Source organism: Osmia lignaria, chromosome 12 (assembly GCF_051020975.1).
Source record: "Osmia lignaria lignaria isolate PbOS001 chromosome 12, iyOsmLign1, whole genome shotgun sequence".
NCBI classification, from domain to species: domain Eukaryota; kingdom Metazoa; phylum Arthropoda; class Insecta; order Hymenoptera; family Megachilidae; genus Osmia; species Osmia lignaria.
Window position 1 is genome coordinate 9,001,998 of NC_135043.1, and position 19,878 is coordinate 9,021,875.

General features: G+C 46.3%; 1 protein-coding gene across 4 annotated transcripts in view; it reads left to right on the top strand.

Moving 5' to 3' along the window:
- LOC117603091 (homeobox protein prospero) overlaps positions 1-18,559 on the top strand; it is a 34,204-nt gene extending 15,645 nt beyond the window's left edge. For 2 of the 4 annotated variants that reach the window (XM_034321858.2, XM_034321859.2), the window contains exons 4-5: positions 14,999-15,143; positions 16,472-18,559. In XM_034321858.2, the coding sequence (XP_034177749.2) occupies positions 14,999-15,143; positions 16,472-16,669 (343 nt within the window). In that variant the 3' untranslated portion in view covers positions 16,670-18,559. The remainder of the gene's footprint in view (positions 1-14,998; positions 15,144-16,471) is intronic. The other 2 variants (XM_034321860.2, XM_034321861.2) reach the window with 1 other exon arrangement.
- The last annotated feature ends 1,319 nt before the right edge of the window (positions 18,560-19,878 follow it).

The window sequence follows — 19,878 nt, forward strand, 5'->3', positions numbered from 1 at the left end:
TATCGGAAATAGTTGGCCGATCTGGGAAGGAAACACTTGGCAGACTGCCTGCCTCCCTCTCGCCGGCTTTGCTCGACGGATGTGCATCGCTGCCTACTTGCCGGTGCATTACTTAGCCGGCAAGTGCAAGCAGAGGTAGCTGGGAGACCCAGAAAATTCATCGTCCGTTGAATGCCGCTCCGTCTCCGGAGCGTACGCTTTTTTTTTTTTTTTTTTTCTTCTTCTTCTTCTTCTCTCTCCCCCGTGCATCGTGATCGCCTTGATTGCCGACACAAAAGGGACGCGCGTCGTTCGCTACGGAATTAAAATGCGATATTGACCGCGCTCCCGGGCTAACTAAATATTGATCGTTCTCCTTTGCGATCCCTTTTGTTTCGTTTGCCTGCCGGGAGAGTCCAACTGACACGAATATCTTCTTTCCTTCCCTTAAGACGAGACTAGTGGAGTCATTAACGGGGACGGCCTCGGTTTTCTCGCGACGTTCATTCCACTTCTTGTACCCCTTTCCCTTTCTTCTTCTTCCTTTTCTTTTTTTTTTTTTTTTTTTTTTTCTTTACTCCCCCATCTCCCTCTGACGTTTAAACACACGCCCGACTCTGACGGTAATTGTTTTCGTAATTGTTGTCCGTGGAGCCGTAGTCGCGTGCTTTTTCAGACGGCAGCTAGAAGAGGAAGTTCTAGAAAACTAAGACTAGAGCGCCGTGGTAGTTCCGTCGCTGGGGACAAGAACCAGCGTTTCAAACGAATTAATTCTACCGTGAGATTGTTAAGACGAGTGTCGACTCGCTCGTCTACCGTCACATTCGGTTATTATTTAATTCCCTGTTATATTGTTTTTCACCGTGCAACCGTTTGCCGAAACCGTTTCAATGGGTTACATAAATATTTCTCAAAATTAACACTGACAACGTACGCCATATATGTATAAAATGAACCATCAAATCTGTCAGAGATTTCCATGTTCAACCTATTCAAAATATAAAATACTACTTTATGTGCATTCTAGCGGAACGATGTGTTCAAAATCTGATGGAAGTTTTAAAAATTGTATTCATTATACCAAATATCTTTGACCCTTTGATACGGCCGTTCGATCAAAAATCGCTCATGCTACATTGACACGTGCGTACAATAGAATTCTTTCAACTCACCATGTTCGAATTACATACGTGATTTATTTCAGTATAAATTTTATTTTCCGGAGTCTACCGTATTTGTTTCTTTTTAATACTCCGTTTTAATTTGTTTATGTAATATTTAGAAATCTATAATTCGATCGATATGGATTTCTCGATAATCAACCTTCAGACACCCGAACCATGGGCGAAAGGGTTATCGGTTCTCTAAAACGCTTCCAGATTCCTCTTTCGAAAAATATAACAACCCCTAACGCGGCTTCGTCTCCGAGGAATGAAATTTGCGCGAGCCTCGCCCACGCGAATAGTCAAAGGAAATTCAACTGAATCCCGTAATCGCATACGGTAATCCATTATCCGGTGTGTCTCGAGCGCGGCAGTCGCGTCGCGTGGTCCAGCCATCGAGAATCATTCTCCATGCGTGTTCGGTGGATTTTCGTGCCGGGAGGGAAATGGAAAAAAGAAAAGAGGAGATCGCGCGTATCTATCCCCGGGCAGAGGGCACGTCGTCCACGAGATATCGGGCACTCGTTGCCCGGAGACTCTCGTTGCTGGGCTGCGCGGAAAAAATGTGAAATGATAATGTAGCCGGTATCCCGCCCTAATCGGCTTTGTATCCGCCGTGATGGCTGGTGAACCGGGCGACTGCAAGCCAGCTGAGAGAGAGGACAGGGAATGAACGGGGGGGTGGTGGTGGTGGTGGCGGTGGACGGATCCTGGGGGCAGCTGGGAGATGCAAGCCTCCTCCGACCTCCATGGAGGATTTAATTTACAACCACCGGCGAAAAACGCGGAAAACAGTTTATCAAAAAAGTTACCGCGCAGGCTCCGACATCGGCGGAGAGAAAGAGAGGAGAGAACGGGAGGAGGAGATGCCGGAGGAAAAGGGGGCGCGGGATAGAAAGAGGGTTCACGACGGCAGAAATGAAATTGTCCGTGCATGGATTACCGTCGACTTCGTTATACCCTCGAATTAGTCTCTCCCTCCCTCCAACCACCCCGCCGACTACCCTCTTTCTCTCGGCTCTACATGTCCATTCTTCTACATCTATCTCGTGGCGCATCATTTATTCACCGCTCCTAAAACGGCACTTAAGTATTTTTTAATAAAACCTCTTAGCTCGTGCGAGTACTTATACCTCTGCCGTTTATTACGCCACGGATTTTTTCTTTTTCTTTTTTTTTAATTTTTTTTTATCGTCGGATAAACAGTGATTTAATTTTATACCGTTCTGTCCAGTCTCCGTCGCGGTCTTCTTTTCTTTTTTCCAACATCTTTTCGTCGTCGTTTAAAAAATGATCAGGAAAACAGATGTGTAATTATCTGAACGTGTATTTTGTAGGGAAATTTCCGTGAATTATCGGGCCGGAGAGGAGATTCGAATAAGAGGAACGGTCACGGCTGATCCCACAGGGTAACGTGCTTACGGTGCGGCTCGTTCGGCGTAACTTTAAATTTCCCGCTAATCCCACGGGGAATCGGTTCGATGCCTTTCGTGACGTTTCACGGCAAAGCGAGCCGGGATTCGAAATGGACGTGGACCGAGCGTAAAATTACTGTTTCGGCCAACATTTACCCCGGCACTCGCGGGAGTAACGTTCGACTGGACAGCGACTCTGAATTGATTTCGTTTGAAATCCCATCCCCCTCGCTCCCTCCTGCCTCTTCTGCATCCCTCGCTCGTTCTTCCCTCTCTGCCTCGCTCTTTCTCTCTCCTTCTTTCCCCGAATCGTTGTTCGCCACCCTCGATTCTCTTCTCCCTCCGTCCAGCCGGGGGCCCTCTCGCTTTTCCTTCCACTCTTCGTTTTTCGAATCTCGTACGTACGAGATTCGGGCGAAATGCATTCCGATCCGCGCCATTTTCTATCGGTCACATCTGCGTGTCCAAACTCGAAATGAGAAAAAAAAAAAAGAGGAGAAAAAGTAAAACGAAGGGAGACTCATTAGCCATGGCAGCTCGACACGGAGAAAGTGATACGGCAATCAATAACGGGCGACGGTGGTTTTTCGAAGCCCCTTCGAAATTTCTGCAATTTTACCATCGATTGCGGCCACCAAATCGCGGTCATTGCGTTACGAATCTATGCGTTGTCTTCGACCCCTCGTACGTGTCCCCTTTCCTGAATAAATCCTTCCGAATTTTAAATAGCCCTAAGCTTTTTAGTCGATTTTACTCTTTAAATATTATCCATTTAATTATACATTTACGAGTTTGGGTTACGATTGACCGAGACTCTGTTAAAAATAAATTATGTCGAACGAAACAGCACCTCTGCCAGACGGTTTGATATCTATACTTACCTGGCCCATCTATACTCGAATTACTTTACCATTTTACACGAATCCATTAGCTGGACGTAAAAAGCTTGACGAGAAAGATAGAAGGCATCGACGGTCGATATAATGTAAACTGCTACGGCGCGTAGTACATCAAAAGAGCGAATTGCAAAATAATAGAGCAACGTGGTTAGTTCAAAATTCAAAGAACCCATCGTTCGAGTCTGATAATCAATGAACCTTACGCGGGACAAAGGGATCGATGAACGCGAATGACTCGATGATACCGAATAAGAGGAAAATAAATCGACGCTCATGAACGAGAGAGATAAAAGGGCTAGTTTGAAAAATAGAAAAGGAAAAGATAGATAAAGATTCATAGGAAAATTCAACGTTGGACCGATTCGAAACCGATAATATTCATCGTTCACTCGAAGACGGGGGGAGGTTTGGAACGGTCGGTGTCACCGGTCCCGGCGCCACGTCATTCGATATTTTTGTCAGTAAAACGATATCAGGCAAATTGCATCTGTCCTTTACATCGTGGCTCGGAGCCAGATCAAACAGTATTCGTCGGTGGATGTTACTCTTCCCTCGGTGGCTGCACTTTCTCGTTCGTGTTCGGCAGTCGGGCGTCGATCGAGTGCCTTTCGACGCTAGAAAGGGCGTGCAATAAATTTCGAGAGTCCGAGGGAATCAGTTTTATCGGGTAATCTATTTCAAAGCGACACCGGCGCACCGTTAGACGGGTCGGCGAATTCGCGGGCGACGTCGTATGTTTTGCGAAAACGGCCCGGTTACGGTGGTCGACGTCGAAGGCGCGGCTGACTTTCGTTGAAAGCCGCTGGAAAAATTTGTTCGTCCAACGTCGGACCAGAGAGAGGTCTAATGTACTTTTAATTTGGCGGTTATCCAAAAGAACTGGTTCGAACGGTGAGGCCGTGAGAGGAGCATGGTCAATGGCCGACGAAACCGGGACTCTCTTATTGGCGTCGTATGTAAATCGCCCATATGACGAGTCAACTCTTGAGCAGGCCGCAAGCATGCGGGCAAAGCGAGTACGCAAAGCACGACTATCTTACGACACGGCATACGGGCGACAAGTAGGCCGGTGTCGTTAAAGGAGTACCAACCTCGGTACGTGTCTACAAAGAAAAATGGTGGTGACCGCTTTCGTTTCGTGATCGACATTCTTGGCTTAACAGAGACCAGCCGTGGGAAAGTTGGATTTTATTATTTCAAGATCTTAATGACTTGGAATATTCGAATGGGAATTAAGCATACGATTAATTAACTTTCAATTTGACACTTGACATTATTAGGATTAATTAATTTAATTATTAACTTTAATATCTTTGTACACGTCTTATAAGCTTGCTGTTCAACTATTCTGGCCCTACAGTCCCTACAGTCTACTATACAATGAAATATCAATTACAAAGTCAATTAGCTTAAACCATTGTACCCGTGAAATCTATTATCGATTCGAAACCTCAAAACAATCCTGGTTGACCGTTCTTTTCACGTAGAAGGAGACAAGGGCCTCGGTTCTACCTGGAGCCGACAGTATGGCATCGTTTAAGAGCCATAAACGTAAGCCGGTCGAATATTTACGGTAGTTTCTCCATCCTCGGTGGTCGACAGTTGTCTAACAAATCCTATTTACTGTTACCCAACGGTCTATGTGCACTAGAGATGCGGGGAGGGTGCCCATCACCCCTAGCTAACCTACTGCCCTACTGCCATGAGTCTCACCCCTGAAAGAGTCTGCCGTATCTCTTTCTCTCTCCAGCTCCTTTCACACGTTCTCCATCCCCCGTTCGTGTCACTTTTTCCCTAGACTAGCTCTTGCTTTTTTCTTCCACTCCACCCTCCACCTCCTCGCGTTACATCGCCATCTTTCGTCGCACGCGTAACGGTCCCACATAGATCGGATCAAGGGATCATCTGACGATACTCATCGCTTTTCCCTGGGACAAACAAAGGACGGCTGGGTTTTTCAAGGTTTCTCGTGCCACGGAAAACCGTCCCCCCAGGATTCGTCTCTTTTCCACGGGACCCCCTCGATTTTCCCTGGTAATCGTTTCGAATACGGACCAGCAAATATCAAGTATCGATCGATGCTTCTTCCGAAGCGTCGCGTTAGCTAATTTGTTAGATGTCGGTACGTTGAACTTTGCCTGCCAATCGCCGAGAATAAAACGGGGGATGAAATAGCAAAACTGAACATTCCTTCGTTAATATTAGATCTATCACTTGTTTTGTTGTATTTGATTGAAAATACGAGATCGTGCGTGAAAATAGGAAGAACTCGATTGATCGAATTATCGGTGAGGAAAATAACGACCCAGAGACGCGTCTCGATTTCGTCTTGCAGCTCTTTCATGCTACAAGGCAGACTCGTAATGTGGTTTAGCATGGCATGACAGGAGGTAAACTTGACGACAAAGAATTATTGATTTTTTCTAAGCGGGTTGAACGAGTTGCTGGGCGACTGAGCGGTCCCGGTAGGGTATTCGACAAAGGATGTTTTCCGAGTCCCTAACCTAGGTAACCCTTCTCCTACGCTTCCGTCGTTTGTATACGTGTTGTCCGTGTACTTGCCCCTCTGTCGACGTGTGTGTCAGATGTTCGTCTCTCTTTCTCTCCTTCTCTCCATTTCCCTTCTCCTCGTTCCCCTCATTCACGTCTCTGGCCGCCGCGCCGCGTCGGACGCGGTGTGTACTCAGCCGATGCACCGAGGACTTAACTGCCTCATTGTCGTCCCAGCAGGCATTCGAGCTTCGGGACAGATGTGCAAAATTTAAGGTTAGAATACCAGGGAAATCGGCGGTAACGTCGAGACCCCGGCTCGGCTCGTGTAGCCTCCTTTCATAGTTTTCGAGGCAACGCTCCCTCACGTACCGCGGATGAATTCGAGGGGATGTCGATGACCGACGCGGGTTCTCCTCGGATTCGATTAAATAATAGTATCTTCTAGGTACGAAAATGTCCACGGGATAACGTATTGACTATCATAGGAAATAAATTACTAGTACTTGACAATTAATATTTACGATCAGTCGAAGGAGGTCAAAGACCCCCAGGTTCGAATTGCCGCGGGAACCGACGCGGCAGTCTATCGGTCAAGTAAGACGCTCAAGAATGCACCGTAGCGTGCTCTGATAATTGAACCATTAAAAATCCGCTCGATTCAGCGGGCATCCCTTAATCAAAGAATACGTTTAAAGCAAAGCGATCGGGCAGGCCCCCTGCGCGTCTGACGTCCCCCTGTGTTCGAACGGTCCAGGTCCGAGGCTGCAGCAGCGTTGAAAAGTGCATCCACGTTAGAGCTCGGTCTTTTTGGAGCATCGTACACCCAAATAGTCTAGTCCAGCTTTCGCACCTTATGCACGCGAGGCTGCACATGCATAGTGCAGCAGGGCCGGTGCATCGGGTGGCGGGTCGGCCGTGAGGGAAAAAAATCGATGAAATAAAAAAATGCTTGACCGATGCCGACGTGTGACGAGGACGCGAATCGCGGCCGATAGAGGTGGCGGAGGTGGAGGATGACGAGGATGACGGCGGGGTTGAAGGAGGAGGAGGAGGAGGAGGAGGAGGACGGGGGGGCTTAGTACAGTAGCAGAAGGAGGGATAGTCCGGGACCATTGAAGAGTGAAACCGCTCAAAGCAGCTGCCCCCGCCCCCTCCCTCGTCCAACCTTTCACCCTCCGCCACGTCCCTGATCCTCGACCGCTTCGGCCTGTGCGCCCACCGACCCCACAACCTCCGACTCTCTTACTCCTCGTACCTTTGAAAACCACCCCTCTCTGCTTGGACGTATCGTGCAACCCTGCACCACCCCCCATCTTCTCTCTCTCTCTCTTTTTCTCCTTCTCGCTCGTACACTCTTGTTCGTTCGTTCGTTCGTTCGTTCGTTTGCTCGCAGCCTTAAGGGAACCGAAAAAGCCGTCGGTAAGAGGCCTCCATGTGGCTGCGCTCTGCAAGAAACCGGGTTATGTTTCGCCGATTGATCCTTCCTGTTCCGTTCGCTGTTTTTCCCGACGAAACGGCCGCCTCCGATACACTCGTCTTTCAGGGTCGATGCGCGGCCACTCGGACCCCGATTGCGGGTGCCATGGAATTTCTCTGAATGAACCAAGTCGTCTGCATGATCGCTTTGCACTCTTACCGATTGATATTGCCGATTCGTTTCGATCGATTCTTCGTTTTCCTGCTACCTAAAGAAGCTCGAGAAACGAGAAAGACCACGTGTGTGCCAGGGTAGCTGCAACCAGGGAATCATTCGAAACAACGCGTTCTCAAACGAACGAGCTCTACCATGATGTATACAGCACGCGTGTCGGAGGATATATTCAAATGCCTCTCTGATTTCAATGAATCGGCTCGGCCGCTGACAAGTCGTCTCGCCGGCCGTTCGCTTTCCGACTCTAATGCTCTTTGCATAATAAATTCAAGTCGGTCGATTTCCATTAGAGCGTGTGCCATGGTCAACAAAATTATCCGTCCTCCTATCTGTCTGCCGACAACGCGATGCTCCCCGAACCGAACCGCCAAGAGAATGAAAACTAGTTAGAAGAAAAGGAGAGGATCAACGAGGGGCGAACGAAGGGGAACCGGGGGTCTAAGGCAACCAGATGTAGGAAAAAAAAAGAGAGAAGAGAAGAAGGAGAGGGTAGGGGTGCATCGAAAAGCAATGGGGTACACACGAAGAGTGTGTATTGTAAGATCGGCGCGTGCGGCACGCGGAACCTTCGCTCGCTAAGTCTATGCCCTGTGTCGTGTAGAACCCCCCCAGTATTCAGGGCCCCTCTTCGCCCTTCTGCCTTTTCGTGCCACCGTTCCTCGAGTTCCCTTTTTCATGAAGGGCGAGGGCCCAGGAGCTCATTGTCGGGGGCACATCTGCCGCGCGATCGTCCAACGATTGTCTTGCAAGCTTAGGAAACTTGCTCGTCGAAAAAAAAAAGGTAGCTTACCAGCCGTGGAGACATGGACACGCGTGTCCCTTTTTCGAAGGGACGATCGGGGAGGGACGGCTGTTTTCGAAGCGACCTAACTTTTGCGACATCACCGTCTGTATGTTAATAAGTTGAATCTTGTTTCTTCTTAAAAAGAATTCTGTTGAATTTTATTCTCGTCCTTGGATATGATTTTTCGGAGGATAGTTTTTTGGTACTTTTTAGCGGGGATTGTAGTTAAATAACAGAAGACTTAAAGATAAATTGCTATTATATTTATTATAATACATAACAAGAGCGTTAACGTAAGGTTAAATGTATAATTTTCGGATAAAATACCATGAATTTTGAGTTACAACGAATTAAACAAGTAGGAAATTTGCAAAGGGAGGTTATTCTTAACGAAAAGAAAAAAACTAATACGTTTCAGCATGTCGGTTTCTTTAGCAGAATGAAACATCGCGAACAGCTTAGTTTTACGGTCGTTATATAAATCTGAAAGGTAGACGCGCGCTGTTGGTCGCTGCGCTCCTCAGGGTTTTCCAATGTCCTGAAAGAAACTCCAATTACGGTTGCCTCGTAATTTAAACGCGAGACGCGCAACCCGTTGAGAAAACGGTGCTAACCCGCGTATCCGTTCGTTCTCTGATGGCCAGGCTGGTTCCGCGGAAAAGTTCATCGTTCACGAGCCACGACTCGTCACCCTTTCCGAAAGGCGGCACCGGATATTACACCGGCACCCCCCCTGGCACCCTTCGGTAAGCCCAACAAACCGCTTGGCTGGTCGCAATCAACAACACACCGTCAACGTCGACTCTTCAGCCCGCACGCGGAAATACTGTATACACGTATACGGTAGCTAGCGCGCGCGTGCACGGTACGCGTATCATACTTGGCTGAGTGGCCGTGACGGAACAGAATGAAGTAATCACTTGTTAACTTGTATTTTAATTACTTGATTTTCCGGGCTTTGCTCGCGCCAGCGGTTGCGCCAGAACACCGACAGAGGAGGAGGAGGAGGACGATGTCGACGACGACGACGACCAAGTTGGGACGAGCGTCGTCGCGTTTGCCGCTGCAAGTCTGAGTGCAGATGGCGTTAAAGTGTTAATTACTAATTAAGAAGGGTGCACAGGGTGCAGCATCAAGACCCTGCGCGACACCTTTTTGAACGCGCCCTCTGAATGGACGCTTACGCCCTGACGGGCAAACGCGTGTACTCACCCATCCATCCGCGCTCATGAGCCACGCAACCGCGCACACAGCCGCGATCCAGCTAGAAGAGAGGATGCCGCGTCTGTGCTGCTGAACGGCACGACGGCAGTCTGCTCGCGCGGCTCAACCGACGCTCGCGTCGTTGTCGATGCGGGGCAGAAACGAGCGCGCAAACACGTAAAGCACACGCGGGCGTTACAAGCGTGCGCAGACGGTTAATGTTCTCTCGTTATATGCACTTTCACGCCTCGTGCCCGTTACCCGTGAGGATAAAGTAGAGCGTAGCACGACGTTCCTCTCGAATTCTTTGCCAGCTTCTTCTTCCGCACCCTCGCCGTGGCCGAGACGGATTTTCCAGCTGGCTGTGACGCTATCACCCGGCTCACAAAGCGGCTACGCCTGAATTTATCCCCGGTGATGGCGGCTGAATACGCCGGTTAAACGTCGCCGACGATGTTTCTCTGTTAATTGTGCTGAACACACACGGGGCATTCTGTAAATGGACCCGTTTCTGCCCGATGATAATTACAAGGTGAAAAGAAGGCTGGTCGTGGTAATAAGGAAACCGGCTAATGTCACTTTTCCTTGTGCCAACAGTTAAATGCCCTTTGGAACGTTTCCGTGGCTGAGATTCCCTACCTACGGTTGCATAGTTTAGGAAGCAAACGAAATTCAATACCATCGCGCTTGCTCGAGTCAGAAATTTTTAAGACTTTTCAATTTCTTTATTTTCAATGTATTTTCTTTACCAGAAGCGTGAAATTAGCAAAGCTTCGGGGTGAATTAAATTACTTTTCGAAATGTACCGTTCTATGTAATTTCGTAAATGATAAAATCGTTTTCGAATTAACACGTCCGTAACGGTTTAGCAATCTTAGAAACCGATATGTAGTTTCAGAAGATCAACGTCGAACGTTACCCCGAGGGAATACGTTTAAAGGATGCAGAAGTTTGTTAGACGCCGGGACGGGCACAGCTGTTCGACGGAAAGGGAGATGGGGGGACAAAAGTTTTCAAGGTGATCGACACCGGGGCTAACACTTTGCGAATCTTGGCGGATTGTCGGTTGTTCCTTAAGCGTCTTCTCCCCTTCGAGGGAGTCGCCCGTGGGAAAGTTGCGCCAAGAAAGCCGCGCCGAGGGGTTCAGAGACTTTAAGGGTCAGCTCCTAGGGTCTTGGGGAAGCGAGGTGTTCCGAATTGTCGAAGGTCGGTCGGCTTGGCATAACCGTTAAAAGGGAGCCGGCTGGTTGGCTTAAGAAGCACGATTGAAGATCTTTGAATAGAAAAACGGTGAAGGGGAGAATGTAAGGCGAGAAGACGCGAGTCGTCGTTACGCCCTGAGTCAGTTTACCCGTTTCGAGTCGGAAAGAGAGAAAAGAAAAATTGCAACTGAACGGGGGATGTTTCGATGGCGATTGGTGTTCGCGGATCGACAGGGTGGTTGCGGAATGGTGCGAAATGAAAAAAAAAAAAAAAAAAAAGAAAAAACAAGGAAAACACAAGCAACCACTGAAGTTTCCCCTTTTAATTGGTGCTCTCGCTTGTACCGCGTGCGAGCCGTTACAAAAGCGACGCGTCGAAACAGCAACTCGCGACGATGAAGATCAGGTATGAAGAAGGCGTCACGACAACAAGCATCGTTCCCATTAAACGCTTCAATACGCGGCACCTCGAAAGCTCGCATTGTTGCTTCACCTGCACGCCATAATACGCACCGCGGTTACGAAAAAAAGGTGTTCACGAATTTACGGACGTCGCTCGTGTCGCCCGAGTACTCGAGGACTGGCTTTGTGCTCGAGAAGCACGCTGGAAAGAATTGGACGCGACTCAAGAATTCCTTGAACGACAGAAACGGTTCCATTCAGACCACGCGAGCAGGAGAAATGAAAGGGATTATTATAATTGGAAGAAAGTTCAGATTTTAACACTTCCCTGGGTGTGGATAAAACGACGGGTAAACGAGCATTAAATAGAAGGCAGGATGGTAAGATTTGCTTGATCGAGAAGAAGTAAGTGAAATCGTGGGAAAAGAGGCCGACATAATTTTATCCTCCCTTCTCGAGATAATATTTCTGATGGAGCTAAGGATCGCGAAAAGGAAAAGAAAAAAAAAAAAGAACGCAAGGTAACGATTTCCGTTCGAGCTGAGAGTTAATTATTCCCTCTTCGAAGACACTCCGTTTCGTTCGTCTTCCTTCTAACCGTCACCTTTCTATCTGTCTCTCTTTTTCATTTTTTTTCTTTCTCCTCTTTTTTCGGTGGCAAAGGCAGCCTCGTAATTAGATGCTAATAATCAGCACCCTCCAGAAGGATCACGCTCTTTTCCTCTTCCTCTGGCCCCGGTCTCTCTCGGTCTCACTCGACGTCGCGTCGCCCCGTTGCAACGGGGCGCAAGAAAACCCAAGCCCCTGAAGAGCTTATTATTATCCTAATTATACAATACTATAATGAATGACTTCGCGGCTCACCCTCTAGCCCCTTACTCTCACTATCTTCCTACCGTTTCAACTCTCTATCCGCCTCTCTTTCTCGCTCTATCTTCCTCGATTTCTCCCTCTCGCTCCTTTTTTCCTTTCTTCTCGCTCACCGTTGCTCTTCTCCTCTGCACTTGGTGGTCGAAGAGTGGCAATTCTAGCACTCCGGGCTTTTTGTCAAACCGACTACGGAACTAGTGCCGTCTCCCTCGCGCCCTTACACCCCTATTATGCGACCATCCAACGTCTCTCGTCCCGTTTCGCTCTCTGTCTCCTGGTGTCTGTTTTAATTAGGCACTTCGCGGATATATATACGTATCTACCCGGTACGGTATTACGTAGCTACATGAACCGGAGCCGAGACCTAGCCCAATCTGCCTACCGTATTCCACCTATACTCGGCGATCCGACGAGCTTGAATGCGGTTGATGGGTGGTTGAGTAAGGATTATAGGCGCAGGTGGCACATACACGTTACCTCCGTAGCGAGGCTGAAGTCGGGGGGTGGCTCGGCCCCGATGGGTCGCTGCTGCCGCCACCGCTGACGGTTCAAGGAGACGTTGAAATAGAGTGAGAGAGAGAGAGATGAGGAGAGAAAAAGAAGTGTGCTGCGACGGGAGCGAAAGGGAGAAACGAGCCACCGCGAAGGGAGAAAGTGAACGCGGGTGATATAGGTGGTGAGGGAGCGAGAAAGGGCGCGGAACACGATTCTGCAGAGACACACACCTCTTTCAATTCTCCTCTCGTGTGTACAAGCTTCTCTGACTGACTGCTGATAAGAGCACGCGAAATTGTCTTAATTGGTGAGAGAGCCAATCTGCGAGTGATCGAATGAGAAGAGCCTCTCCCGTCTCCGCCAACTGAATCCACCTCTCGCCCTTTCTTCTGCTAGCCATCTATAGATCCGGCCGCGACGCATGAAAGATCCCATTGTTTTCTTCCGTTGGCTCGAGTGCGTTCGATCAACGAGTACCGACCAAACCAATCATCCAGCTTTCCCCGATTCTCGATCTTCTTCGTTATTTTAAGTGTCATCGGTTTACATCCATCTAGTCTTGTCGGTTTAAATTTCCGCCCTCGTCGAGTTCGTTGTTGTCAAATGAACGGATATCCTTCTTTTTTTAGAATAAAATATCACAGTCTGGATAGGATTGACAAAGAGTTTAGATAAGAAAAGAACGAGGAATCTTAACGGAATATTGACGGTCGTTTAAGCGACTAGGCTCAGTAGGAAACGAGAAGGACGGATACGGAAATGTTCGTCGATCTTTCTGTTTCACGAACGGCGCGCGAGTCCGCCAGGCGGAAGCAATCTTAAAAATTGCTCCCAACGGCACCGAACGAGACCAAGACCCGAAGCTTGAACTGGTTGGCTCACATTGTCGAGCATTCAGGGAGGTCGAGTTATACAAGCCGCAGTAGCACTACCGACTCGTTGCTTTCCCGCTGAACCGTACTTCTTTGCATCCCCTCGGGATCCAAAGTGCAAGATCAACCTGACTGCCATTCTCGCTGCCATTCTGGCCTGCTACTCTAGGATGTACTTCCACCAACGGGGGCCGACTTCTGTGTGCATTTAAGGGTGAGGAGGATAGGGACCCGGAAAGAAGAAAGATCGAGGAAAAGAATGGAAAAAAATATCCGACCAAGTAGCAGCCTCCTCTTGCTGAACACCGTTTCTACGCTCTCGCGGTTCTCGCGTCAACTCGTTCTACTGTTTTTCTCGATCGACTTTCTGTGCTTCGGGTACACAAGAACGACAGGACGTTTCTTTTTCTCATCCACGTCTTTTTCATTTCTTCAGTCCGCGTTTTAGTAGAGGTAGAGATTCATTCGTTGGTTCTATTAGATATTAATACAGTAAACTCTTGTTATATTGCCATGGATGGGACAAAATTTCAACCTCTTATTTCAAAGGGAAAGAAAGAAAAAATTTCCAAGAAAAAAATTAATTTCCATATTAAAATATTAGCGCGAAATTTCACGATTTTTCCACTGAAAGAACGAAAAACGTATCTTACAAGGCTGTTTCGTTCGTCTGGATGAAGAGGAACGGAGCGCAAGCGTATAGAAACTAAGTCCGGCTTTGGTTGAATTGAAAAAATAATTAATTTCTTAATCAGTGGCAGAGTTGCATTGAAGTTGCAGCCGCAAAGACGTCTCACAAAGAGGCACGGCTGGCGTTCAAAGTATTCGTTTTCTCTGGCGGCACGACGCGTCGTTCCTTTCCCGAGTTTTTCGGTGAGATCCACCGAAGCGAAGCCACCCCTTGATGCTGGCCCCGTACTCCCCTTCCTGCCATCTCTGCACGGTAGCTCGGGTCACTATTACTATACAAATTACCCGCCAATTAGTGACTTGTGCTTGTTTAACTGCGTTAATTAATGAACGTAAACGGCAAACTTGGCGGGGACTCGATTTTTTCCTTTGCCGCCCACGAGAAAAGAAGAAAAACCGTATCGCGACGCGATCCCACCGCGTTTTCTTTGTAAATGCGCGCGCTCCCGTTACGTTTCACTGTGAACGTACCACCAGTTAGGGTTGTCTTGGACGATACAGTAACGGAGTTCTTAATAGTTTCTTTGAACGGTGTCGCTCGACAACCGACGACGAGTTGTACACATCTCTTCGCATCCCCCTTCTTCGCTTCTTCACCTTCTGCAGCTCGCGTCAGACCACTTTTGGTATCGACCCTTAATTAATTATCGGTAGTGCATCAGCATTCTACGTTCGCCCGAGGAAAAATTAAAAGGAAATTAATTATAGGAAAAATTAATTTTCATGTTTTTCTTCTAATGATAGGGAAGAAAACTAACGATTTGATTTTGATAAAATCTTCGATATATTTGATATTATATTCGTAATTGGTGAAAATGCTCAGATACCTTGTACAATTTTAAAAGTGATCATTGTCATTAATTTGGTTCTTATCTTTCAGAGAGTTCTACTATATTCAAATGGAGAAATACGCGAGGCAAGCGGTTTCTGAAGGTGTGAAGAATGTCGAGGAGCTTCGGGTCGGTGGTGACTCGGAAATCTATCGAGTTCTCAACCTTCATTACAACCGAAACAATCACATTGAGGTAAGTGATTTTATCTTTCTTCTATTACAATGTTTCTTGTAATGAAAAATAGCTGCCACGAAAAATTCAATATTTACAATTAAAATACTATAATAGTTTCGAATTTGAAAAATATCTGCCGACTTTCACAGTGAATTGAAAATGAATTAAATCGATAATAATTTCTATGATTCGGAATAAAGTGAGATTTTGTTATTCCAGCGTTAATGCGAGTAACCGTATAAAATAACATTTCTATCCTCTATGATTCTCTAATCAAATCGGTGATATCAGAGTTGAAATTTCGATAGGATCAATAAAATAGCCGCGAGCCTGATCGTTTCTATCACCTAGTATGCAATTATTCGGCGGTCGGTCGACGGCCAAGCGCGTTACCCATCTTTCGATCGGTAGAACGCTTTTAAACGAGTTCGAACTCGTACACATCCGGCTTTTACACGTCGAGGTTTCCTCGTAAATCACTCGTACGTCTCTACTTTCCCATTGTGGGGCGCAATTTACTTTCGCCACCGCGTAACGACCGTTGATTGTATTTACAGCGAACGGGTGACGGCGTGTGTGCACACGTAAAGCAGCTATTTAATATTATTTAACGAGTCTCCGGTGTAACCTGGAGGCTCTATTCTTCCTCTCGCCTGTTACAATCGCCGCCCGCTTGACGCGTAATTAATTACTCGTGTTCGTTAATAACCCAAACGTACTAATTATCAGTGGAAACTCTTAGCGCCAGTTCGTCCGTGTGACCGCTCGTCTCGCTCGTTAAGCGATACACGCGTCACATCGTTTTAATTGTTTCGCTCCTTCGGTGGATCGTAATGAGCGCGGAGAAATTATCTTTCTCGTTTGTGACGGATTTTATTTCTCTCTTCCTTTTCTGTTCGAGCAACCTCGCGATTCACTCTTTGATGTTTATTCCCTCGTCAAAATGCGAAGTTATCTAGAAATAAGAAAAAAAAATAGATAGTTCAAATCGAAATTGTTATAGTTTTTTGTGGAAAAGAGAATTGATGAAACTTCAACCCTTCTAGGATCGTTCTCTAAAATTTATATTAACCCTTGAACGACGTAATTTGCTTAATGCAAAATTGAATTAAAATTGAGACTCTCCATTGTGTAAATTCTCCTTTTTCACTTTGTAAATGATACTTGGAAGATAGAAATAGAAGATGGAAAATTTATTTATGACACTACTAAATTGATATTATTAACACTTGTATTCCACACGGTTCTATATGGGTTGAAAGTGTTTTTCCAATGAAAAATTTCAATTATTATTTAGTATATTCAGAAGAGAAAAGTAAAGGATCTCGAATATTATCCCCTTAAAGCCTGGTTATGAATTACAGGTACCGACCCACTTCAGGTTCGTCGTCGAGCAGACGCTAAAGGAATTCTTCAAAGCTATCCAAGGTGGCAAAGACAACGAACAGAGCTGGAAGAAGTCCATCTACAAAGTGATCGCTAAGCTGGACGACGCGGTACCGGACTACTTCAAGACCCCGAACTTCCTGGATCAGCTCGTATGAATCAGCAGGTCGCGTGACTCTTGCTCTTCGTGGTGCGCGGGCTCGTCAGCGCTCGTCGGCTCCCGGTAAAGTCAGAAAACTAACAGAACGATTACGAAGAGGGAGGAACGGTCAGCGAGGAAGGATCGCATCCGCCATTGGAGGTACACGTCCTTCGCGTAAAAGCGCGTTCAGGTATCCTTACAAACTAACATATCGCAGAACGATCGTGAGAGAGATAGAGGGAGATTAGTTGGGAGGGAGTGAAAGATAGATAGAAATGAGATAAAATGTTAGGGAGATTAGAGGAGTAAGAGAAAAAAAAAAAAAAAGAAAGGGAAAGAAAAGTACAGAGAGAGAAACGTTCGAACGAACGAACACGCGACGTACGGAGGCATCGATCATCCTAAACCGAAAAGGAACCCGATGAGGAGTGCCGACGAAGGATCAGGCTGTGACCTAATCACGAGACAACGTTCACGAGCGGGACCGGTTGGATTTATTTCACGCTTCGTGCCTTTTTAATCGGACCGATCATAGATAATTAATCGCGATCGGATGCGACCAGTTACTAAGCGAGGCCACGAACTGTCCAGCCTGTCCTCGCCGCGGACGGCATCGATACGACGACGGTTCTGGGAGGAAGCGGAAGAATACATAGAACGAGAAAGCGTGGTCAACGAACGGCAAGGAATACTACAAACAAGCTTCGAACGTCGAGTATTGTTTTCGATTTGTTGCGTAACAAGCAGACAACAGTTCACCGATTACCGCCTAATTTTAAGACCCTCGTTTATTCCGAATCTAGACATGTAAGGGAAGAGAAAGAGCATTCGTGAAAAACGGTGACGACGATCGATCGAAGGCTGGCATTCTTTCGAGCGAACGAAAAGTTCAATGGTATGGCTACCGTTTTGTCCAATATTTCTAGATGATACCGATTTAAAAAGAAAAGAAAAGTTTACTACTTATCGTGTGGTTCGATGGTGAAGCAAGATCCGCTGGACGGATCCTCCGCAGCTTCCGTTCGAGAGGCAGAAGAGGAGACCCTCCTCGTGGATCTTGGTGGAACGAGCGGTGACGAACGGTATTCGCCCTCCGTTTCCGTTCGTTTCCAAGGCGCTACAACGATGGCCAGTTTCACTTGGCATTCGTCACGCTGCGTACCTTTGGTCTTTTTCTTTTTTTTTTTTTTTTCTTTCTACGAGGAACCCTTGTTGCTCGATCGAACGCACCCTCGTCGACCCGTCGTCCCGACGGCAATTTCGTTTCTAACCGCGATCGCTCCGACATCCGCTCGACAGAGCCAAAGATGATTAGTTGTTTCGAAAGGGATCCCAGGTTCGTACCGAATCGACGGGAACAACTAGCGCCGTTACCAAATTTTACTTTCAGCGGAAGTTAACCCCGTCGTTTCCGAAGACGATACAGCCGACCGGCAAACGGGCCGGTCTCCTGCGCGTCGATCCTTTCTTTTTTCTTTTTAATTAATCCTTAAGTTGTACATAGGTTCAGTTTTTCGTCAGAATTCTAGCGAATATTCTTTGAAGAAGCGAGACGGTACACGGTAAGAATTCCTGAATGGCATTCGTCGAACGTGACATACGAAATCTGGATGTTTCGTTTCTCGTTCGAGCATGGATTCTTAGTACACGACGTTTACGTAGAGATGTTTTTTAATTAAATTAAATGGTTAATTGATATGTAAACGAGGTTAGGCTAGTCGCAGTGACAGGAGTACGAGTAACAGGGACGACGAAATGGGAAGTGACGATATTTTCGATGATTTGCACGTGAATTAAAGAAGGGGGGAGATCAATTTTGAGAAAGAGACTAAAAGATAAATAAACAATCGTACGCCGGTGCGTAACTATAATAAAGGTAGATTATATTTAAAAAAAAAAAAAAGAACTTATATAATATATATATATACATATATAATTGCATCAAATTCTATGTATATATATTAGACTTTAAAGCAAAAAGACGAATATTGGCGCGATTAAAATTGCGTAAAGAATGCGTGACAGAGGATTAGACGACCATAAACCTCCCTTATTTCCACTTCTACCCTAACCACGTCACACACACGTTACACACGCGCGCGTACACGTCCTAACCAACCCCCCTCCGGCCGCGCGCGTACGCACACTAAGCGATACACACTTTACAACCCTTATTGTACATACAAGCACATATATGCACGGTTTATTCGCGAGATGTTCATTGCTAACGCGTATGTGTTCTATCGTCGCAAAAAAAAAAAAAAAATGATTTCTTTTTTTCCCGGTCGACGATTTGTAGATACGTTATTGTACGTTATGATAATTATTATTACACCGAGTTATATTGTAACTTAAATTGATTGCCTTTTCACTATTATTATTATTCCCGCTATTATGTGCACTATTATTATTATTATCATTATTGAAATATTATTGCTATTATTATATTATGTTACGAGTATTTTGTGAGAATGCGATGATCACGATTGATTTCATTCCCTGAAGCCTTAGTTTTCAACCGAAATTTATCACGTCGCAGGAATATCCAGCAATACGTGTGTACCCTGTTCACGAGATCCTGTCCCCTTTACTTTATTTCCCTCCCTTGTATATTTGTAAGCTTCACTCTCACCGTATCTACCTTCTGGCATTTTAGTTTATCATTGTATTTAGTTATTGTATTCGCCACGACCATTATAATTATTATTACTATTATTATCATTATTATAATTAAGCATGAGTTTATGCAAGTGTACACGACAAAGAGAGGAGAGCAATCAACAAAGGTATTACACGGAAGAAAAAGGAAAAAAAAAAACACGAACACATGAACACACACGTTTCTGTAAGCGGTGAGTCTTAACCTAGTCACGAGTCACTAATGTTTTAATTTTAACGATCGATTTATTGATTATTATTTTATTTATTATCTACGAGAATAAAAGCGACACATTAGACTCTAAGTTGTCTATTTTTCTTTTTCTTTTTCTCGCGTTGTTTTTGTAGCGTCGTTACGTTTTCTACCACCGAGCAGTACGCGCCAGACACTTCGCCCCAATCCCGAAAAAAAATACCCGAAACCACCCCCTCCCCCCCTCTTCGAAATTGTGCATTCGAATTCGATCGCGGCCGGCGAATACGTTCTCAAGTGTTAATCGACTGCCGCCAAACCCGGCCTACCTTCAATCCAACACCGAACGAACCGATTTTCACGAGGAACGCGAC